The sequence below is a fragment of the Pollicipes pollicipes genome, unplaced genomic scaffold (genome assembly GCF_011947565.3).
Source record: "Pollicipes pollicipes isolate AB1234 unplaced genomic scaffold, Ppol_2.1 Scaffold_6686;HRSCAF=7923_pilon_pilon_pilon, whole genome shotgun sequence".
Lineage (NCBI taxonomy): Eukaryota > Metazoa > Arthropoda > Thecostraca > Pollicipedomorpha > Pollicipedidae > Pollicipes > Pollicipes pollicipes.
This window is the reverse complement of record NW_023596921.1, coordinates 36,238,099-36,257,346: the sequence shown is the minus strand read 5'-3', so window position 1 is coordinate 36,257,346 and position 19,248 is coordinate 36,238,099. Positions and strand designations below refer to the sequence as shown.

Below are 19,248 nucleotides of genomic sequence, written 5' to 3'. Positions count from 1 at the left end.
ACCGAGCAGGACACGACAACACAATCCAGGACAGGACGCAACAGCGGAGCGACCAACATTACGCAGTTCCGTATTTAAGTCTAAGGAATGCTTGACAGCGGATGATTTGCAGTCTGGACTTTTCCCGACATTTGTCCTCGTCGCTGGCTTTCTTATGAACACAATATTTTGGCCAGTGACATTTCCGGGCGTCGTCAGCAGTCAGTTGGTCCTGAAAAGGACCGCTAGCTGCTTGCCGCACCGTCGTGGGGCGACGGGCAGATGTCGGGCGTGCACCCCTGTGGTGACCGTTCGATGCCTGGCCCACGGTCACGTGGTATCGTGTGCGTGTTCGGCGTAACACCGACAAGCGACGCGGCTGCGTCAAATGGTCTTTCTCAGGACCGTGTGACATATGACGACCGGAGACCGGGGTAGTCACTGGCCGGCAGGTTGTGTAAGCACCGGTGTGTGTTGTACGCCAGTACAGTGACGAGGACAGTGCAGGCTGAGTGGTTATTCCATCCGTGCTAAAAACTCGCTTCGGACGGTAAAGCCAGGCATCGAAGGATGGGTGCTGGCCTTCGCGCTGTTTGGTTTAGCCTCTCGGGCCCTAAGTTGTATCTGCCCCGTTCATCTGGAACGTCCAGACTGTATCAAGGTCACTGATCTCAGCTGCCCCCCCCCCCCCCCCCCCCCCTCTACAATCAGGTCCGAGGCCACAATATGGATACAGGTAAGAAAGGCTTAAACTGCTTTTCTCACATTGCGAGAGCTTTCCAAGACTTTGCCGACTTTTAGTGTTTCAGGTGCCAGTTAGGAGTTCTGCCTGGCATTTACGTCTAACTAAAGCTTCCTAGCATACCAGAGATCGCTTAGTTTCAACACATAACTCATGCTGTGTTAGTTCATCGCAGTTGGTTCCATCTAGTCCCGTGTCGGCGTCGCTGCTATCGACGACAGCCCTTGACAAACAACACTGATTCATCGCCGTCTGTGAATGCCTGCAGGACTTACCCGGACCAAGGACAGAATAAACAGGGATCAGCGAAAAAAGGCAACCGTCGGCACCAGCAGGGGCAATGAGCCAGACAGCATTAACGGTCATCCTACATGGTGGGGGCTTGGAGGAGTTTTTTCCGAAATGAATTCTGAAGACTTTTGAGTACGTCCCTGAAATTCTGCGTGGCCGGGTTTAATTTTTTACACACGCGAAAACTTGAAGCTCGCGACTTCGACCATTCATTATCTATGACCTCTTTCTTGTGGTCATGTCGATGACATTCTACTATGAAGTGACAAATATCGCTGACTTCTCGCAGGAATGCAGTACAAACCAGTTTCCTAGATTCCTTATATCTACATCACTCTAAGTCATTACAGCGGCTCCGTACGCTATCGCAATCCCCGGGTATCCAGGTTACTCAGACTAGGCCAAACTTTCACATTTGTGACCGGATTTACCGCTCGGGGATCACACAAAAGACAATCGCTCATCAATTACATCAACGCTTATCGGCTTCCATTCAACCCCCATTCTCTCCTCAGTGATTCTTATCCTGATTTGCTCGTGCTCCTCTTTGAGTTTTTGCACAGTACAGGATTAGACATTTTCATTTGAATAAAGGGTTTTTTCCTGCATAATTTGGCAAAGATGGCAGGTTTTTCCCGCTTGGCTAGGAGTCACGGTTTTTCCTAGTTAGGACTTTCCAGGACCCAATAACATCACACGGCACTACAAGGTCGTGCCGGACAGCGGAGCCCGCGACTGATCTCCCCGTTGATGCGACGAAGCGGGCCGGCATCCTTTCATCGCACAAGTCGCCGACAAGTCAGCTGAGCCAAGGCCATCGCTGACACGGACACCCCACGCAGGCCTCGCGGCACCTGAGGAGTCTGGTGGAAGGGCCGGTGAGGAGGCTCATTGTCGTTCAAACGTAATGAATGCGTGTTGTGTCGTGATGAAATAAACATACTGCTGCGGTCTGCTTTACTTGCTATAATCTTGCTGAACAAAACTGAGCCAGGTTGACGTAACATCACTTCATAATACCCTCTCTCTTGCTTTGCGCCGGACAGCATAAGCTGGTTTAACGGAATCGTTGCCTGGCCTTGTGCCGGAAGTAAATCCCCCCCTCCCCCCTCGGAGGTGACTTTAAGTCCGTCGAGGGAAAAAAGACCTTGCATTGGCCCACCAACAAGAAAAAGAAAAAAGGATCATACCATTTAAACCTGAATGACAAATGTTCAACAGCTTTGAAAGAGCTCTTATACGATTTTTTTCTCTTTATTGCTGCAGGTTGTACATTTCCTGATGTGACCGGGCGCGTCAATTCAACAATTGCCTTGACCTCCTCGGCCTGGCACGACACATCAAAGGTCACACGTGTTGTATTCAGTAGCGCCTAGCTGGCAGATTCTCGCCAAAGCTATTCAACGCCGTATTCCAGATCGTCAAAGCATGCTTATTTCTTGAGATAACACGATGAGTCTACCAAGCTCTTATTAGACTCGTGACCTTATTAGACTCGTGGCTTGAACTGCCACGAGGTCACGTTCGTCATTGTTCAGTCACACCCATCTGATGCAGTTCGGTGAGAGCTTTCGAATACCATTTTCCCACATGGCTCTGGGTTGCTTAGTTTCCAACTACATAGGGCCTCCGACTTCTGAGGCTCCCTAAGAAGGCGAAGGTGAAGCAAACTGCCGCGGGGAGAGGGTAACAGGCTCGGGCAACCAGAAGCAGCAGTGGGAAAAGCTAGCAAATATATCGGCACTATTCAACAATGAATGCGGCCAGCATTACCATGGCTACGCACCATCTCGGCACCAACAAAGGGAGAGCCACCACCAGAATCGGACAGGGCGGGGAGGCGACCGGAACAGGATCAAAGGAGGCCTGAAGCGGTTCCCTCCCCTGAGGGAGGGGGAGAACTGCTTCACCGCGTCACCTGGCGACGCCGCGTAATAGGGTGTACTGCCCGCAGCAGCAGCTGGCGGCCTGGCCGCGGACGGCCGGCCGTTGAGTGAGAGTAGATGAAATCGCAGATGAATGTGCGTTTATATAGCTATACAGATATATCAGTTGTGTTTGCCCATACACCTGTCTGCGACTTCGATAAGCTGCATGGCATATACATCGTCATTGTGATGTGTTTCAGCTACATTAAAAAAGCTGATGCTACCTTAGAACGTCCAGCCTTTGTTCAAAGTCCGTACATGCGCTTGGAAAACGGCCAGAGTGCGCGGGACCTCATGCAATACACTAACCATCAAGTGGGACAAACACAAAGGAACAAGGAGAAGGCCTGGCTTACCTGGAGTGCCGCGGCGGAGAGTGTGCGGCGCCGGGGCGGGCCAGACTGGACGGCGCCGCCCGCGCCGCGTGCTGCCACTGCCGCCCGCCGAGCGTGCTCCTCGCTCGACCAGTGGCGCCGGGGCCGGCCGCATTCGCGTGCTGACCTTGCAGACTGAGGACCGGCCAGGACCGCGCGACTCTGGGTGTGGTCGAAACCGACCGGTGCTGACACGCCGGCGCCAACGCAGGCCGGTCCAGGATCTCGCTAGGAAGCTGGCTGCGGCTGGCAACATTGGTAACGTAAGGCTGGCAACTACGGTTACGACAAAGACGTCAGCGTTTTGGTGGGGGACATCCGGGGTTGAGTGGAGGGGAGGAGAGGTGTCGAGCCTTTCCCCAGTCGCTGGTGGCACCTCACCAAGACACTGTGCCGGGTCACAGCCTTTTCCCGACGGCAGTGGACATTTGAAGTACCAGCGCGGGAGACGTCTCCATCTCCTCCGGGGTCAACGACGGCGTCCAGTGCTTGAGCTCCGTACTGGCCGGAACGCCTCCGTTTCCATGTCTGCCCTCCGCGCCGCCTTCCGGCGGTGCAACTAATACTGATCACAGTTTCTCTCGCACGCAAGCCGAGTTCAGCGCCGATTCGCCTCTACCGAGTCGGACGCGGCCACCGTCGCATCCAGCCATGCAGGGCGGTACGAAGGTCTCCGGCGGCTCGCTGAGACGTCCGGGCGTATTCGTGAGACTCCATTCCCTCTTTGTGACTAATCCAGCTCGACTGAGCGAACCGACAATGAGCCATGTACACGGTGCAACACCACGCTCGTGTCAACAGATATCAGTGGGGCGCCACTGGGCCCATGCGGCGCCCCTGGCTCGGCAGGACGTCCGTGCGACGAACCATCTTTGTGAAACGACTCCTCCATCGCAGCCACACAATCCGCCAGCGCCTCCACCTGTCGTCGTGCCTCCTCGCCCTCCGGCGGACGGCGCAGCGCCTCCTCCCGGTCGCGCTGCGCCAGCGCCAGCTCGTCAAGCCGCCGGCGCAGCGTCTCGCTCTCGCGCTGCGCTCGCTCCAGCTCGGCCTCGGGCACCCAGCCGCGCTCGGCCAGCAGGCCGCGGCGCAGCGCGTCCACCTCGGCGCGCAGCCGCTCGGCCTCGTCCTGCAGGCGGCGCACCTCCAGCTCGGTGTAGCGCGCGATCCGCTGGCTGGACGACTCGGGCCGGCGCGCGCGCTCGGCGGCCAGCTGGCGGCGAGCCGTCTCCAACGCCGCGGTCAGCGCGACCACCTGGTGCGGCGCTGCCGCGGGCGCGGCCGCCGCCCAGAGCCGCACAGACCGGGGGTCAGCAGCCGCCACCGCCGCCCGTAAATGGCGACGGACGCCGTCAACGCCGGCGGCGGAGTCGCTGTGACAGGGCGGCTCAACCACGGCTGCCACGGTCGGCTCGCGGTCGGAACGAAGCTCGTCGAAGTCGAAGATCTCGCTGGCGGAGGGCTCGAGCGGGTCGTGGTCAGAGAGGAGCTGGCGGTGTCGCACGGCGGGTGGCAGCAGCGACACGCGGCCACCGTCAGTCGGCGGAGGAGACGCCGACTCGCCGCAGATGTCCGGATGACCAGCACTGGCTAGCTTGTCATCCGTTGGGCCGAGGACTTTGTCCCATTCAGGAAGCGACTCTAATATCGGGAGAGCAGATATACAGGATGCCGACGGTTCATCCGAGGACTCAGAGATCGCTAGATCACAGGCAGTGGGTGTTGCTTCCTTCCGCTCACGGACCTGAGAAGCAACGCAAATGGAGAGGGCGTCTGAACTTTCCGCCAATGCAGGGTCTGGATGGGATGTGATAAACGTCGCCGCGGCCGCCGGGCATTCGGCCAGCGCCTGACCTGTCGCATCAACATTACGGTACGCCTGCACCAGTGCTGGCTCCGGTGTGATCTCACCCGGTTTCGAAGCCGCACCTCCCTGCAGTGGTCGGTCAGTAGGAAGCGACGGTGACAGGGGCTGGCTAACGGCACATGCACTCGCCAAAAGACCCTCTGCGTCGGCCGGCGGCCGCTCGGGAGCTGGCGGCGGGACGGCGAATAGCGAGAAGAGGCGGATCTCGGCGCCGGGCTCGGCCGGCTGCGGCTCGGACCGCCCCAGTCCGCCCGCCGCCTTCTCCGCGCCTGCTCTGACGGCATGATGCTGGACGGGCGGTCCGGCGGCGAGGGGCCGACTGCCCTCCGGCTGTAGGGCGGCGAGCTGCTCCTCCAGCCGCTGCACTACGGCCGCCGAGGCCCGCAGCTCGGCCAGCGTCGTCTCCGTCAGCGCCAGGGCGGCCGCACGCGCTCTCTCCGCGCCCTGGAGGCGTGCCTCCAGCCGGCCGACGTCGGCGGCAGCCGTCTCCGGTCGCCGCGGCGCCGCCGCCGCCTCAGCCGCCGCCCGGTCGAGCTCGGCCCGCGCCAGGCCGCGGCGCAGCTCAGCGTTCTCGGCCGCCAGCCGGGCACCGGCGTCGGCGGCGCGGCGCGCCCGCTGCTCGGCGTCGCCGGCGCGTCGGCGCGTCTCCTCGCACTCGATGATGACAACTGTGAGCTCGGTGTCGAGCCGCGTGGCCACCTCGTCCAGCTCGCCGGCGCGCACCTCGGCGGCGCACCGTTCCGCCTCCAGGCGCGCGATGAGCGCGCGCAGCTCGCCCGCCGACTGCTCGTCCGAACTGTCCGTCTCCCAGTCGGACGAGAGCTCGTCCAGCTCCGGGATCTTCTGCAGGGTGGTGTGGCGGTGGCTGTTTCGGTGCAGTACAGAGAGCGGCATCCGTCGACAAACTGTGGACGGCGGCGGCCTCGGCGCCGTCTCCTCCTCCTGCTGTCCGCCATCGTCGTCAGAGTCGCTGAGCACCTGTGCACGACGGTCGTCCGCCTCATCGTCCTCCAACTGCCCGGCTGACTGCGGCGCTTCAGCCAGGTAGTACTGGGTCGGATCATTTCCGATAGGCGACACCCCGTTCTGCACGCAGCCACGTCGGGCATCCTGCGAACCTGAGTCGACCTCGCCCTCCGTTTCACCCCAGGTGGAGCTGCTCGCCGCATCCGCCGCCGGGATCGAGCCTGGGCTTGGCGCTCCGGCTTCCGAGGCCTGGCCGACACCAGCCGCCTCTGGACCGAGCGGCCCGCTCACCGACGTCCCCGCGTCCCAGCCGGGGCTGGGTGCCGACGCCGCGGCGGTCGGTCGTGCAGCCCGCCCAGCGTCAGACGATGAGCTGACGCTCGGCGAGGATAGGGGACCGCCGTCTGCCGCCGCGGAGGTAACCTGTTCGCCGTGCGGCGACCGAGCGGCGGCGGGCGAGGCGGCCGTCTGAGCCGAGGCGAGCTCGCGGAGGAGCTCTGCGATCTTGGCGTCCCTCTCCTCCAGCTGCGCTCGGACCCTCTCGCCGTCGGCTCGCAGCGCGTCCAACTCCGCCCTGGCCCGCGCCAGCTCAGCGGCCCCTTTGGCCGCGCTTGCCGCCCACCGACTCCGGTCGGCCTTCAGCGCACCGAGCTCGGCCCGCGCCTCGGTCAGCCGCGCGCCTCCGCCGGCCGCGGCGCGCCCCGCCCTCGCCCGGTCCAGGTCGGCGCGCGCCTTCTCTAGCCGGGCGCCGACCTCGGCGGCTTCACGACCGCGCGCCGCGAGCGCCCGGTGCAGCGCCGCCGCCCAGCGGAGCGCCGCGTCCCGCTCGGCCGTGCGCCGCTGCAGGGTGGCTTCCAGGCGGCGCTCCGGCGGCCGCGGTGGCGCCGGGGGCCGAGGCACGCCCGGCGACCCGGTGGCTGGCGCCCGAGCCGGAGGGTGCTGGCTAGTACTCCTGGCTGGCGGTGGGCAATCGGCCGGCGCGAGGGCATCACGGGGTGCGTCCGCTGGCGGTTTCATTGGCTGGCGGCGCGCCGGTTCCTCCGCAGGCCGGCCAGGCACCGACTGAGACTGGGACTGGGACTGGGGCTGAGACAAACACTGGGACTGGGACAAGGACTGAGACTGGGACTGGGACTGGGACTGGGACTGGGACTGGGACTGGGACTGCTCCTCTAAGGATGCGTTCCGGCCCCATGGTGTCACCTTCGCCCGTTCACGGGAAGCGGCACCACATGCCCCCGGCGAGCATACGGACGCCTTCTCAGCCGCTCGCCGCCTCAAGCCAATGACCTCTTCCTCCAGCCCAAGCTTGGCCTTCATCTGCTGCTCCAGCTTCATCTTCAGCCGGTCCACAATCAGCCGCAGATCCTCCGAGTCGGGCGGCGACGACGCGTGCCCAGCCCGGGCCGAGGTAGGTTCGGAGGCTGTCGGCCCAAAAGGTGCGGGCAGCTGCTCTGATGACGGCGAGCCGGGGGCCTGAAAATGACGGGGCACATACTGAGACGACGCGGAAAGAATGAGTTGGCCGGCCATTACGGGGCAAACACCGCGATCAGTCCTAGTTCCGCGTAGACAATGCCATTCCGTTCGAGGACGTTTTCCTTAACTAACAGCTGACAACCACCACATTAGTTCGCTACTGATACTGACAGGGCAGCTAACGTCGAATGCTTTCAGGACGCTTTTTACGCTTGTAACTTACAGCAGGATCGTGACGAGCCTTCGGCCAACTACGATAACTATTGAGCAGTGTGTGCATAACCCCCTCTGCGGCATCGCAGTCCTACTAGTCTGCTTGTTTGCCTGTTTGTGCTGTTTCGCCTCGTTCACGGCATAAACATCCGCCGCCATGCTGTCAGCGCGAGCCTACGCCCAACTGTGCAGCATGCGCGGCCCATGGCAGCATGGCGTACAACAAACAGTCCACTGTGGCTCGCTGTCAAGTCGTCTCGTTCGCGGACCATTTGCGGCCTCCGTCTTAAAAACGAACACACCGCGCCTGTCTGCGGACCGGGCCGGCGAGCCTTACTGACCGCGGAGGTGAGCGGCCGCAGTTCGCCGCCCCCGGTCTGGCCTGGGTCGCCGCCGCCGCCGCCGCCACACCGCTCGTCCACATCCGGTCGCTGACGGCTGGAACACGGTCACGTCAGATCACCGCTACTCAACGGCCATCGGGGAAGGGGGCGGCATGTTAGCTGGTACGCTGGCGGCAGCCTCTTGCGTAATGGTCTTTTCAAGCATAGAAACGTGCGATATGTTGATCGCTTAACCTATGGGTATGCGAAATAAGGGTTCGCTCCATACTCCGTTCTAGTACGAGACCTGTTTCCCAGAGAGACATGTTAATGCGACCGGGAGGTCTTTCCCCCCCCCCTCGGATGACTACACGTGAATGCGTGAGCGAGGTCAGGACAACTTTACGCCGATATGACTATGCATCGAAGTCATTCCAGCGGCACTCCATTGGTATCTCCAAAACGGACGTACGTTTCTAACAATGTTTCGAATAGCCCGCACCTGTGGTATACGCAAACCCAAGTCTGTCCCGTTTGCACAGTTTCACGAGGCCCGCATTAACAGCCAGCACGGCGCAATACCAGCACCTGAATGCCACAGACGAGGTGGACTGACCTGGCTTCCAACTGACGTTTGCCCGGCGGGGACGCCTGTCGCCGACACGTCGCCGCGGGTCCGCCGCCCAGTGGCGGACTCCGCTTCCTCAGGGTCGCGCGGCCGGATCCCTCGTCTCGCAACCGCGGCGCCTCCTGGCCGGCCCCAGCCAACGGTCGGCTTTCACCGGCAGTGGCTGTCGCAGGTTCGCTGCTTGCCTGCCATTGGTTGACGGCCATGCTTCCGCTTTGAGGTGACCCACTCTGATCAGTGCTCATCAGATGTGTGCTTCCATTCGGAACAGTTTGATATGCGTCGTTCTCACTGTGTGTAATCACATCTGATTCTGTTTGTTTTTGCAATGCTGGGGCGCAGCTACCACTCGTTTTGTCCGTTTCGGACGGCTGAATCTTGTTTTGCGATGCTTTTAAAGACTCTAAACCCCTCTCAGCCGCAGACAATGGGTCGTATTCGTCTGAGCCTGCCCACATGAAATCTGCACTGTCCGACGTCACAACACCCTGCCCATTCTGGCCCCACGGGGCCACGCAGTGGACCGCTCGCGTTTAACGTCGGCACAGCCGAAACGTTTTCCTTCTGCGGTATTGTAACCGGACGATGTCCGTTCGATGTAGGTACATCCGGTGCTCGCGCGTGACGCGCTAGCGCGTCTGCGGAGTTTTCTTTCGATGCTGTCATGTCCGCCCCGTCGCCATTCTGTACGGCCGTGTCCACATCAGTGGCGTGCTCCGTGGCCGTACCCACACCAGTGTCGTTCAGTGGTTGAATGTCCGGCCCACTGGCGTTTGGTGAGACATAAGCCAGACTATTGGCGTTTTCTGCCGGCGCGGTCACGCAACATCCAATGGGAGGCTTCATGGAAACACCGTTGTTTTTCTCCGCAGTCCACAACTTTTCGTGTTCATGGTCCCGTTCTTCTAGATGTCCGTTTTGGATGTGGGCTGTCGAGACGGGCCTATACTCATCACACTGATGAAGGTAGATGTCTTTTCCAGGCTTCTTCTTGAGCTGGCAAGGGCTCCAGCGTTGAATTGTCACGTGTTTTCCGAACAAGTGCATACGGTTTATCGTGACTGTATTCGATCTTGAGACAGATGTTACCATCCCCCGATTTGAGGGCGGTATCTGCATAGCACTGCAACAAGAATGTAACGTATCATCAGTGATCTGTCTTTATAGCTGATATCCTGAGCTTGACCTTATCGATGACGAGCATTTATCAGAAAGCAGGTGGGCTTCTTTGGCCATTTTGTGCTAAAAAAACGTAACTGATCAGTGGCTTACCCAATAAACTTTACTGCCCTACTACCAAATGCAAATCCCATCACCACTTGATGTCACTAAATCATAATAAACAGAGGAAGGCGAGGAAATTATATGACACTTTCTATGCAAGAGACAAATCCTTAACGACAGTATTCAACATCTGCATGGGGGTTTGTACTGAAATAGCCCGCTTGAAAATCATTGAGTTCAGTACACAGCCCTACCTTTCTCGAGACCTGAATCCCTTCAGTTTCTGAACTGCACATATGTAAGGGTGTGTACACATGTTGATGACTTTTTCAATGCCACCATGTATCCATAATGCTATAAAAACATCATTCAAATCCTGCCATTCTGTCAAGCATGCAGGCACTAAGGCCAAGAACACATCATTATTGAATTGTTTAAATCTGGCATTTGTCAGCCAGCAGCTGTCCACTGGCCCTCTCAATCAATGGTGTGCAAGGTACCTTATCGATCAAAGACATATTGAGGAGGACAGTCACTAAATAGAGAATTTGTGTTGTCTAGAGCAGTCTTTTCAACTTAAAAGTATACCAATAGTTATCAGTGTGATTATTTCATCATATGTGATACTTGCTTTAATATTCTAAAACTTGGAACATTCCCTTTTATGGCACCTGTCTCTGACATAAGGCCAAATCACTAAGTAGCAATGATAGCAGGCACACACATCACAAGCATGCATTACAATCATACAATACTGGCAGTTGACAACTGACGTAACAACCAGGTCAAACACAGCCTAATTATTGTTTTCAAAGGGAATGGTAAGCAAGTATGAGCTCTAGGAAACCACATTCACAGCTTACCTGGAACTGAAGCCTTTGATCCATAGACTGTATTTTATGTAGTTTCTTCATGCTTCCAGGCTTTTTCCCTTTCCCTGGATAGTGCCCACTCCCCAAGGGCAGGCAGTAGCTGTCACATTGCCAGTCTCACCTGCAGCCCCAAATACAGTATGATATAACAGTTGGCAGTCGAATGCACAACTGGCTACTGCCACTGCCCTCCAACCTACCACTGATATGAACCTTAATCCCAAGTTGCATGTAACAACTTTCCAAAAAAAGATCTCCTTACAGAGGTTGGCCTCCTTAAAAAATGCACTCTTGAATGGGAGGTACCACTGGTACACCCTTAAAACTCATACAGAATGCTGTTTTGGTTTGCAGCTGTTTTGGTTTGCAGCAGGTTTGGTTTGCAGCTGTTGCAAAATGTTTTTTATTGTCCTTTTAATGCCACACAGAATGTTTCTAGCTGCATCATCATGCCTGTGGAATGTGAACAGTCCACAATATCATCTTAATACTGAAATATTACCTGACACCTGTTCCTCAGTATGAACATAAGCCTAGAGTATGGGGAAAAAACTAGCAGAATCCTGTACACATGGAATGCTAGAGAACCTGGACCCACTCCTGGGATCCATGTGCATGCCTGCCTGGTTAATAAGATTCAAGTTCACAGATTGATTCTTAGAAAATGTGTCACAATAGAGCTAATAAATTTTTTGGTGGCTTTGGTGAGTGGCCACATGATGAGTGTGCAAAATAATTGCATAATTGCATGACTTTGTCCCTACTTAGCTGTGGACTTTTGTGAAGGGTTCTGTAATGTTTAAGCTCTAGGCACCAGTGGAACTGAACTTATTCCTGATACATTTAATGTCAAAGGTATTGTATTTACTCATACTTTCACAGACCTAAATTTTGTACACATGATCAAAGGAAGAATTTATGGGCATAAATATAACTACTAAGTATGTAAATATATTACTATAAAACCTCAAAAACAACAACCTTCACACAAACAATGAGCCAAAGAATAACATTTCTGTTGCAGTATTCCACCTAGTATAACAGATATGGTTACTGAACATGGGTAATATGGGTATACTGAACATGGGTAACATGGGTATATTGTACAGGATAAGTGCCTTGACTCCGGTTTAATATTTGATAAATAATCCAAAACATTTTGCTTACAATGCTTGCCAAAAGCTTAATCATCGGAGAGTAACATACAGCATTAAGAAAACACATTACCAGAGTTCATTCTTGCATGTAGTTTTCAGCAACGCTGAGAACTGATCATAGAATCACCTTTCTGACCTTGAAAAGCTGACGCATTCTTTTCGCTCTCTACTGATTTGTGGAATGGTCGTTTTCGATAACAGCATCAACTAAGAATAAGCCCAGTTTCGGACTCCCATTTAATTGTGACCCACCGCACCCCCTACTCAACAAAGGTATTTTTAACGCCTATCGACTGAAAGCAACCACCAACCCTCCAGCTCATCGCCACCATAGCGTCATATTTGTAGATAACCTACATCCATGGGGTTCAAAACCCTTTGGAAAGGTTTAAGTGATAGCATATGATCAAGGGGTAGCCGATTTAGATATAAAATTTGTGCTTCTAGTTATCTCACACGATTTATGCACAGCATATCCTTAAATATTTCATTGAAAGACTTCTATTTCATACTTCTTGGAAACATGTAAAATGACGCAACGATGACAAAAGCGGGGTGAAGGAAGGTCTTGTAAAAAAAGCCTTGTATGTTGCCCTGATCGATTACTTTAGTAGTAGAAAATTGGCACGTTGGCAAGGAGGAGGAGGTAAGTAATTTATATTTTAGGGGTTTTTGCTGCATGCCTTGACCGCCGATGGTAACTGCGTGCCACATGAAATATACACCTTCCCATCCTCCTGTCAGTTTCGTAGCTGTGAAGTGGTAGAAGAAGGGCTTGGTTAGCTATTTGCATTAAAAACGGCGTTCCCAATTATATTTTTGGCATCGAAGCTCAGATCAAGTCCAATTCCAGTTCAGATAAGAATTATAATTGTACAAATAAACTTGTTTATATGCCTAGTAGCAACTGTATGTTACCCTGGTTGATTAGGTAAGTAGCAGAATGGCGCATCATGGGCAAGGAGAGGATGAGTGATCTTATATTTTAGTACTGTTTTGGCTGCATGTCCAGGGTGTTGAGGTAACTGTGTGGCATAGTAAGTGTAAAACCTTCCTATCCCCTTATTACTTTCATAGCTGTTTATAGTGATAGAAGTAAAATGTGTTTAGTTATTTGCCTTAGAAGCAGTATGTTCAGTTATATGTTTTTGGCATCAGCATCCAGGTCGAATTCTAGTTCAACAACAGATCATAATTTATAAATGAAGGTATGTCTTTGACAAAAATATGGATTAAAGTGTAAATTATATTTTTAATGTTAATAATAATTCTAGTCTAGCACCAGCAATACTGTGATGGATCTAAAAGTGCAGTGACATTCAAGTTCAGTTGTTTCAATCTGATTTAGAGACAAAATCTAGGCTCAACTCTCAATGGGCTAAACTAACATGCAACATTTCATAATGAAACTGGATGACACATCAAATAGAGCTTGAAGAAGTATATTTGCCTTTCATTCTCAACTACTGTAAGATTAGCTAAGGTAATGTTTAAAAAGCTATGTGAATGTTGTTGGAGCCAGAAAAGTTCCATGCGAAGGAATGATTATTTTTTGCCCCATTTTGTGTCTAACAAGCCATGGGCCATGAGGGGGGGGGGGGGGGCAGCCAAAAACATTCAATAATACATTATCAATACTATTGCATAAATAGCAGTTGTTAGTTTTAATGCAGCAATTGTTTAAAAGCAGATTGTTTTCTCATTGGCCTAACCCAAGAACTCATGATTTTTCCCAAATATACCTGTAAAATAGCATAATGAGTATGTGGAAAGTAAACTTAGATACAAACCTTTTAGTAAATGTGCAAGTCATGTTACCAGACTGGTAGTGACTGGTACAGGCTGGCACTCAGAACTTGGTACTACTGCACCTTTTATTTATTTATTCCAGTTATTCCTCCTTTCTTTTCACAGGTCAAAATATGAATAGCATTGGTGAGGAGTGCCAAGAGGTAAAGAAGCAATATGATAATTGTTTCAATGCATGGTTTTCAGAGAAGTTCTTGAAGGGCCATTTAGAAGAAGATCCAAAGTGCCTAGAGCTGTTTGAACAGTACTCTGAATGTGCTAAAAAAGCTATAGCTGACAAAGGTATCAACATTGAGGACATCCAGAAGGACATTCTTGGAACAGATCAAGAACAAAAAACACCCGGAACAAACAGCTAATGTGATACAGTATAATATCATAATACATGTTTTTCAAGTGTTTTAATCATGAGCCTTTGTTGGAGAACAGTGTGATCCATTTGTGCCAGTGTCACCCATGCATCTGTGCTTACAGTGAGCTTGATTCCTGTTGCAAGGACCACAAGTTTTCATATTCATTACTGAATGAAATATATGTTTTGCTGTCCGCCACATGTGAGTTTTATGAATTTTCCATACTCACATCGACCCAGCTACAATATCCGAATACTTTCCCCATCCCCTGATGAGCTCGGACTAACTTCGCCATTCCAAGGCCTTTTGACCGTGTTGTACGCATATCTTTGAGTTTTTCAGCACCCTCCTAGTTACAGGTAGATGCGAAACACGGTGTTCATGTCTTAGGATATGTGGTGAGTGTCTCCCCTGCATGCTGAGATCTTCGGGCCAGGTGAAGTTTCCTATTCAGTGTGGGGAGGGGGGGGGGGGGATATAGGGAGAGGGCGTCCAACTTGGGCTCCCCTAATTCTGAAAAGAAAATGGGGACGCAATCCGGAAAGAAAATCCGTTGTTGACATATCTTGAGCGTAGGACTCGTCATTGTTCGCTGCACAGGTCACCACCAGGGGCGCACTTTCTCAACATATGTTGAGAAAGTACGCCCCTGTCTACAGGCTCCTTAAAGTGTGTTGAACCTTCCATAATAATGTGCATCGTGACGCTGCAGCGGCGTCGGGGAAGGCTAGGGACTGTCGTGGTATTCTAGTGCCCGTGGCGGCCATTGAACTCACCGCCGTGACCGGGCGCGACGACTGCGACCTCCGCCTAGTTGAAGAGTACATATTTGTGACGGGGCTCGCTGCCGTGGGGACGGTTGGCAAACCCGAGAGAAAAGAGCAGAGATTTGACAGTCCGGGCGTTTGAAGACTTCCTCGATGAATTGCTGGCGCAGCGACTGGGTTCCGGAAAATATCAGGTTGCCTCTGATATTACCATGAAACTCTATGACTGTTCAGAGAAGGCCGGGTTGTGCGTGGGCGCTGAGTCTTTAGGTTGGTTGAGGGTTGAAGGATCCGCTCCGGCATATCTCCGCTCAGTCGACTTACGTTCGGAAGACACAACGCTGTTGATACCTATGCTCGGGAGCCTACGATCGGAAGACGTGCTCCTGGAGGACCTACGCCTTAGGACCGTGCCGTGATTGATGATTGACCTACTGGCGTTGTCCGTGTTGTCGAGTCAGGATATTCAAGCAGCAAGGGGCAGCGGCACACGAGGAGTGGCCGGAGCGGGGTAGGCCTGCCTAGGTGGGGATAAACTAAAAAAAACTAAAACTAGCCGGGCACCAGGCCGACGTGGCAACTTGGTAACTTGACGGTGTGTGATGACAGGCTCCATCGGATTGGGTGAATATGTCCTGACCCTGCCCACTTCTGGTCATTGTTTGGCACCTTCCGCTGGGCGGCAGCAAGGCGCTGACCAGAACTTAAACAGAGGGGAATAAGAGGGGCGAGTGGTGCCGGTGTGATGATAGTTATGAATTGTTCATGGCCAGGGGTGGTGCGACCAGTGGGGCAAGAAGGCAAAAGTCCCCTCGCCATTTTAGAAGGGACACGCATACCTGTATGCCTGTATGCCCTTGATGCCCATATATGTACGCCCCGTGACATTTTCAGCAGGCCCCATTTTCCATCGTGCCGACAGGAGGTCTTGATGACCGATACAGAGCATTCCGTCAGATCGAAATGAGGGCTATTAAGCCTATACAAGAGATGGTCTGAAATTTAATCGGAATCCGAGGCAAATTTTTAGATGAAGGATGGGATTGGACACCACTAGATCCGTTTGTCTCTGGAGAAAAGTCGGTGGCGCCGCCGACTGCCAACTGCCAATGAATGCCAACCCGGAGATCCTCACTATTCAAACAAGGAGCAGTGGTATGTCTTAGCGCAAGTACTCAAGCGATAGGTCTTCCGAGATCCTCACTATTCAAACAAGAAACAGTGGTAAGTCGTAGCGTAAGTATTCAAGCGATAGGTCTTCCGAGATCCTCACTATTCAAACAAGAAACAGTAGTAAGTCTTAGCGTAAGTATTCGAGCGATAGGTCTTCCGAGCGTAGTTCCTCCAGGATTAGCTATAACGAGTGCTTATCTCCCGGCAGTAGGTCCAGCGGCAGTAGGTCCTCCGAGCGTAGGCCTTTCGAGCTCAGGTAGTTCATGGAGGTCCTAAGTGGAGCATGCGTTCCGGAATGATTCCTTGGCATCGCCAGGGAGCTGGGATAGTGCAGCGGCCCCAGGATGACCAGTAGCCCGGACAACGTGACGCTGACGTTCGGAAATGGAATACTCACAATAGAGCAGAGTACCGGTACACTCTGGCTTCGAGCCTGGTGCGGGGCATTGCCATAGACAGATGAACTGAAGCTTGTCGCTTCATTGGCTAGATGTCGCCGCCACAGCTTTTATGCCAAGCCGGCCATTCAGATGTAAGCGAGAGAGTCGTTCTCCAGGTGCGTACTGTATCAGGCAAGCATGAGTTTCCGTTCGATCGAGCTTGCTGATGTTCTCAGGATGCGTTGTGTGCCGAAAATGCGCATCACTCTCATCCAGTGAACTTGCCGGAGATCTTGCACAAGCTCGCCTCCTAAACAATGTGCAATGGGGCCGTTAGATAGGCCGTTAGACGAATGATGTTCACATGAACAATTCAATATTTTCGCGCGGATATTGCCAATCTAAGGTAGCTCGCACTGCTAATTTAACGGGTCAAATATAACGCTCAGTAGCACATATGTGTGCTATCGATACAGGCGTACCTATCTATGCCAGCAACTGTTACAGGTATGCTGTGATAGAGGTGCTGCCCATGCTTGATCACCCTGCGGTTTGCCAGCGATTTGCAATGGGGTCATTGCAATCGTTGCGATGCAAAAATGGATGAATGTGGGTTGGCTGCCACAACTACCACCATTGCAGCAAGGGGTTGCAGTTGCCCCAGCGGTATTAGGTACGTAGGTATACGCCGCCCATCTGTCCTATCTGTTTCCATTGTGCGTTCGTATTATTATCCCATCCAGGAGAACGGATGTGAAGACTGAGTCTGTGCGAGATTGCGGTCGATTGACTGGCCCGAAGGAATCTCACCACTTGGGTCGAGGCTGTCTGAATTCGCCCAGCGGTTGTTCTTCGCACCCCATTGGCGAAACTGGGACGCTAGAAGCTCTCGGGATGCACGCGTGTGTTTAAACACACCACTCTGACAACTATTTGCCATTGTAGGTGTGGACGAATCGTCCGAGACTTACATCTATGTATAGATATCACATATGCTCGAACTTATGGTCTCTTCGGACAAATCTATATTCGGCCTAAATTTAGCAGGCCTGCTTGCCATGGTATTTCGTAACGGATAAATAATAGATTAATACGCGATCACAAACCTTAGAAATGTCGACACTTTATTGGTTCCGCCTGCCTGCCCACACTTGCCCAGCTCTATGACCTCAACGTACAATGACACCACATCACGACCAGTCTGTGCAGCACGACACAACTGTGCGAACCACGAAAATATTTCCTCTTCTGCAGCGGCGCTTATAAAGCACGGAATTACCTCGTAGTCGGTATTCCCTGTGGCCGCGAGACAAGCGGCCGAAAGACCCACATGCCGCAACACGCCACATCCGGTTCAACGGTCACGCAGCCGCGGCAGCAGGCCGCCGCGCGCCGGTGACACGACCACGCGACCTCACCAGTTGATCATGTCGGAGACGTTGTCCAGGTGGCCGTTGTGCACCTCGGGCGTCACCTGGATGAGCGCGACGAGCATGGCATACACGTCGACGGCGTTCACCTGCTGGACGGTGACCCCGGCGCGGAAACTGGGGCCGCGACCGAGCAGCACGCCGCGCATGTCCGGCACGCCGCCGGCCGTGTCGTCGTATCCGCCTGCCGCTTCCACGGCCAGTGGCCGCTCGTGCTCCAGGTAGTAGCCTGGCTCGGCCACCAGGAGGAGGTCGGGCTCGCGCTGCCCGTGCGCCAGCCGCATGCGCGCGGGAATGGCGCCGCGCAGGTACGCGCGCACGCCCGGCACGGCCTGCGCCTGCGCGTGTGCAGCCGTCGCGTGCTCCCCGGCCATGTAGACGAGGCAGGCGGCACCGTCGCCGGCGACGGTGACGGGAGCTTCGGACGGCAGCAGGCTGTCCACCGAGATCACCTTCATGTCAGCCGTGTCCGTCAGGCCGCCGTCCGACACGATGACGACGTTGACCTCTCCGCGGGCCTGGCGGTCCAGCAGCGCGCGCGGTCGAGCGTCTGCAGCTGGCCGTCGAGTGCGCGCAGCGCATCCAGCACGGCCTCGGACGTAGCGCCGTGCTTCTCGGCGGTCCGCCGCAGCTCGTCCGTGTGCACGATGGCCATATTGCACGGGTAGGCCTCGGCGAACAGGCGGTCCAGCGCCAGCGTCAGACTCTCCTCGAACTCGCCGGCCTGCCCCGGCGCCTGACAAAAGCTGATATTGCTGCCATCAATGGGCACACAGGCGCCTTGGACGTTGAACACAGCTGTGCGACGCCACTGCTTGACGGCCGAGGTCCAGAGGGGCACGACGCCGTCCCACCATGCCGGGTCGGTGGCCGAGTGGCCGGCCGGGCCGTCCCCTCGCAGCTCGCCGCGTTGCCGGTCGAGGAAGTGCTCGCCCAGGATGCCGTGTTTCTCCGGGTAGCGGCCGGTGAAGAAGGATGCCCGCGTGGCGATGCCCTCGGACGGGAAGGTCGGGTTGAGCCACTCGGAGCGTGCGCCATACCGCACGAAGTGTGTGAAGAAGGGCAGCTGCGCCGGGGGCACCAAGCTCAGGTAGTCGTGGCGCAGACCGCCCACCGACAGCACGAGTAGCTTGGGCGGCTGCCTGCCGACCTGGAACCACACGAACCAGGCCATGGACACGAGCACGTACGAGAGGATGACGAGCACCATGTTGCGGCCGCGCCGCGCCAGCCAGTCGTTGGCCGGCGCCGGCTCCTGACGCGCCCGGCTCGGCCGCCGGCCCCGGCTCCGCC

The 19,248-nt window shown here is 54.7% G+C and overlaps 1 protein-coding gene and 2 long non-coding RNA genes across 3 annotated transcripts in view; all 3 read right to left on the bottom strand.

The window, feature by feature from the left end:
- Nucleotides 1-7,151: 7,151 nt before the first annotated feature.
- LOC119107155 (uncharacterized) lies at nucleotides 7,152-8,812 on the bottom strand. The gene is made up of 3 exons (XR_005095213.1): nucleotides 8,779-8,812; nucleotides 8,181-8,277; nucleotides 7,152-7,623 (listed from the first exon to the last, which is right to left on the bottom strand). It is a non-coding gene; the product is annotated as an uncharacterized LOC119107155 (long non-coding RNA).
- A 947-nt stretch (nucleotides 8,813-9,759) lies between these two features.
- On the bottom strand, nucleotides 9,760-12,319 carry LOC119107154 (uncharacterized). Its single transcript, XR_005095212.1, has 3 exons — nucleotides 12,180-12,319; nucleotides 10,878-11,007; nucleotides 9,760-9,913 (listed from the first exon to the last, which is right to left on the bottom strand). It is a non-coding gene; the product is annotated as an uncharacterized LOC119107154 (long non-coding RNA).
- Nucleotides 12,320-17,939: 5,620 nt separating this feature from the next.
- LOC119108247 (glycerophosphocholine cholinephosphodiesterase ENPP6) overlaps nucleotides 17,940-19,248 on the bottom strand; it is a 3,057-nt gene continuing 1,748 nt past the window's right edge. The window contains exons 4-5 of the mRNA XM_037231827.1: nucleotides 18,494-19,105; nucleotides 17,940-18,461 (exon numbers count right to left, since the gene is read on the bottom strand). Of these exons, the coding sequence (XP_037087722.1) occupies nucleotides 17,940-18,461; nucleotides 18,494-19,105 (1,134 nt within the window). The remainder of the gene's footprint in view (nucleotides 18,462-18,493; nucleotides 19,106-19,248) is intronic.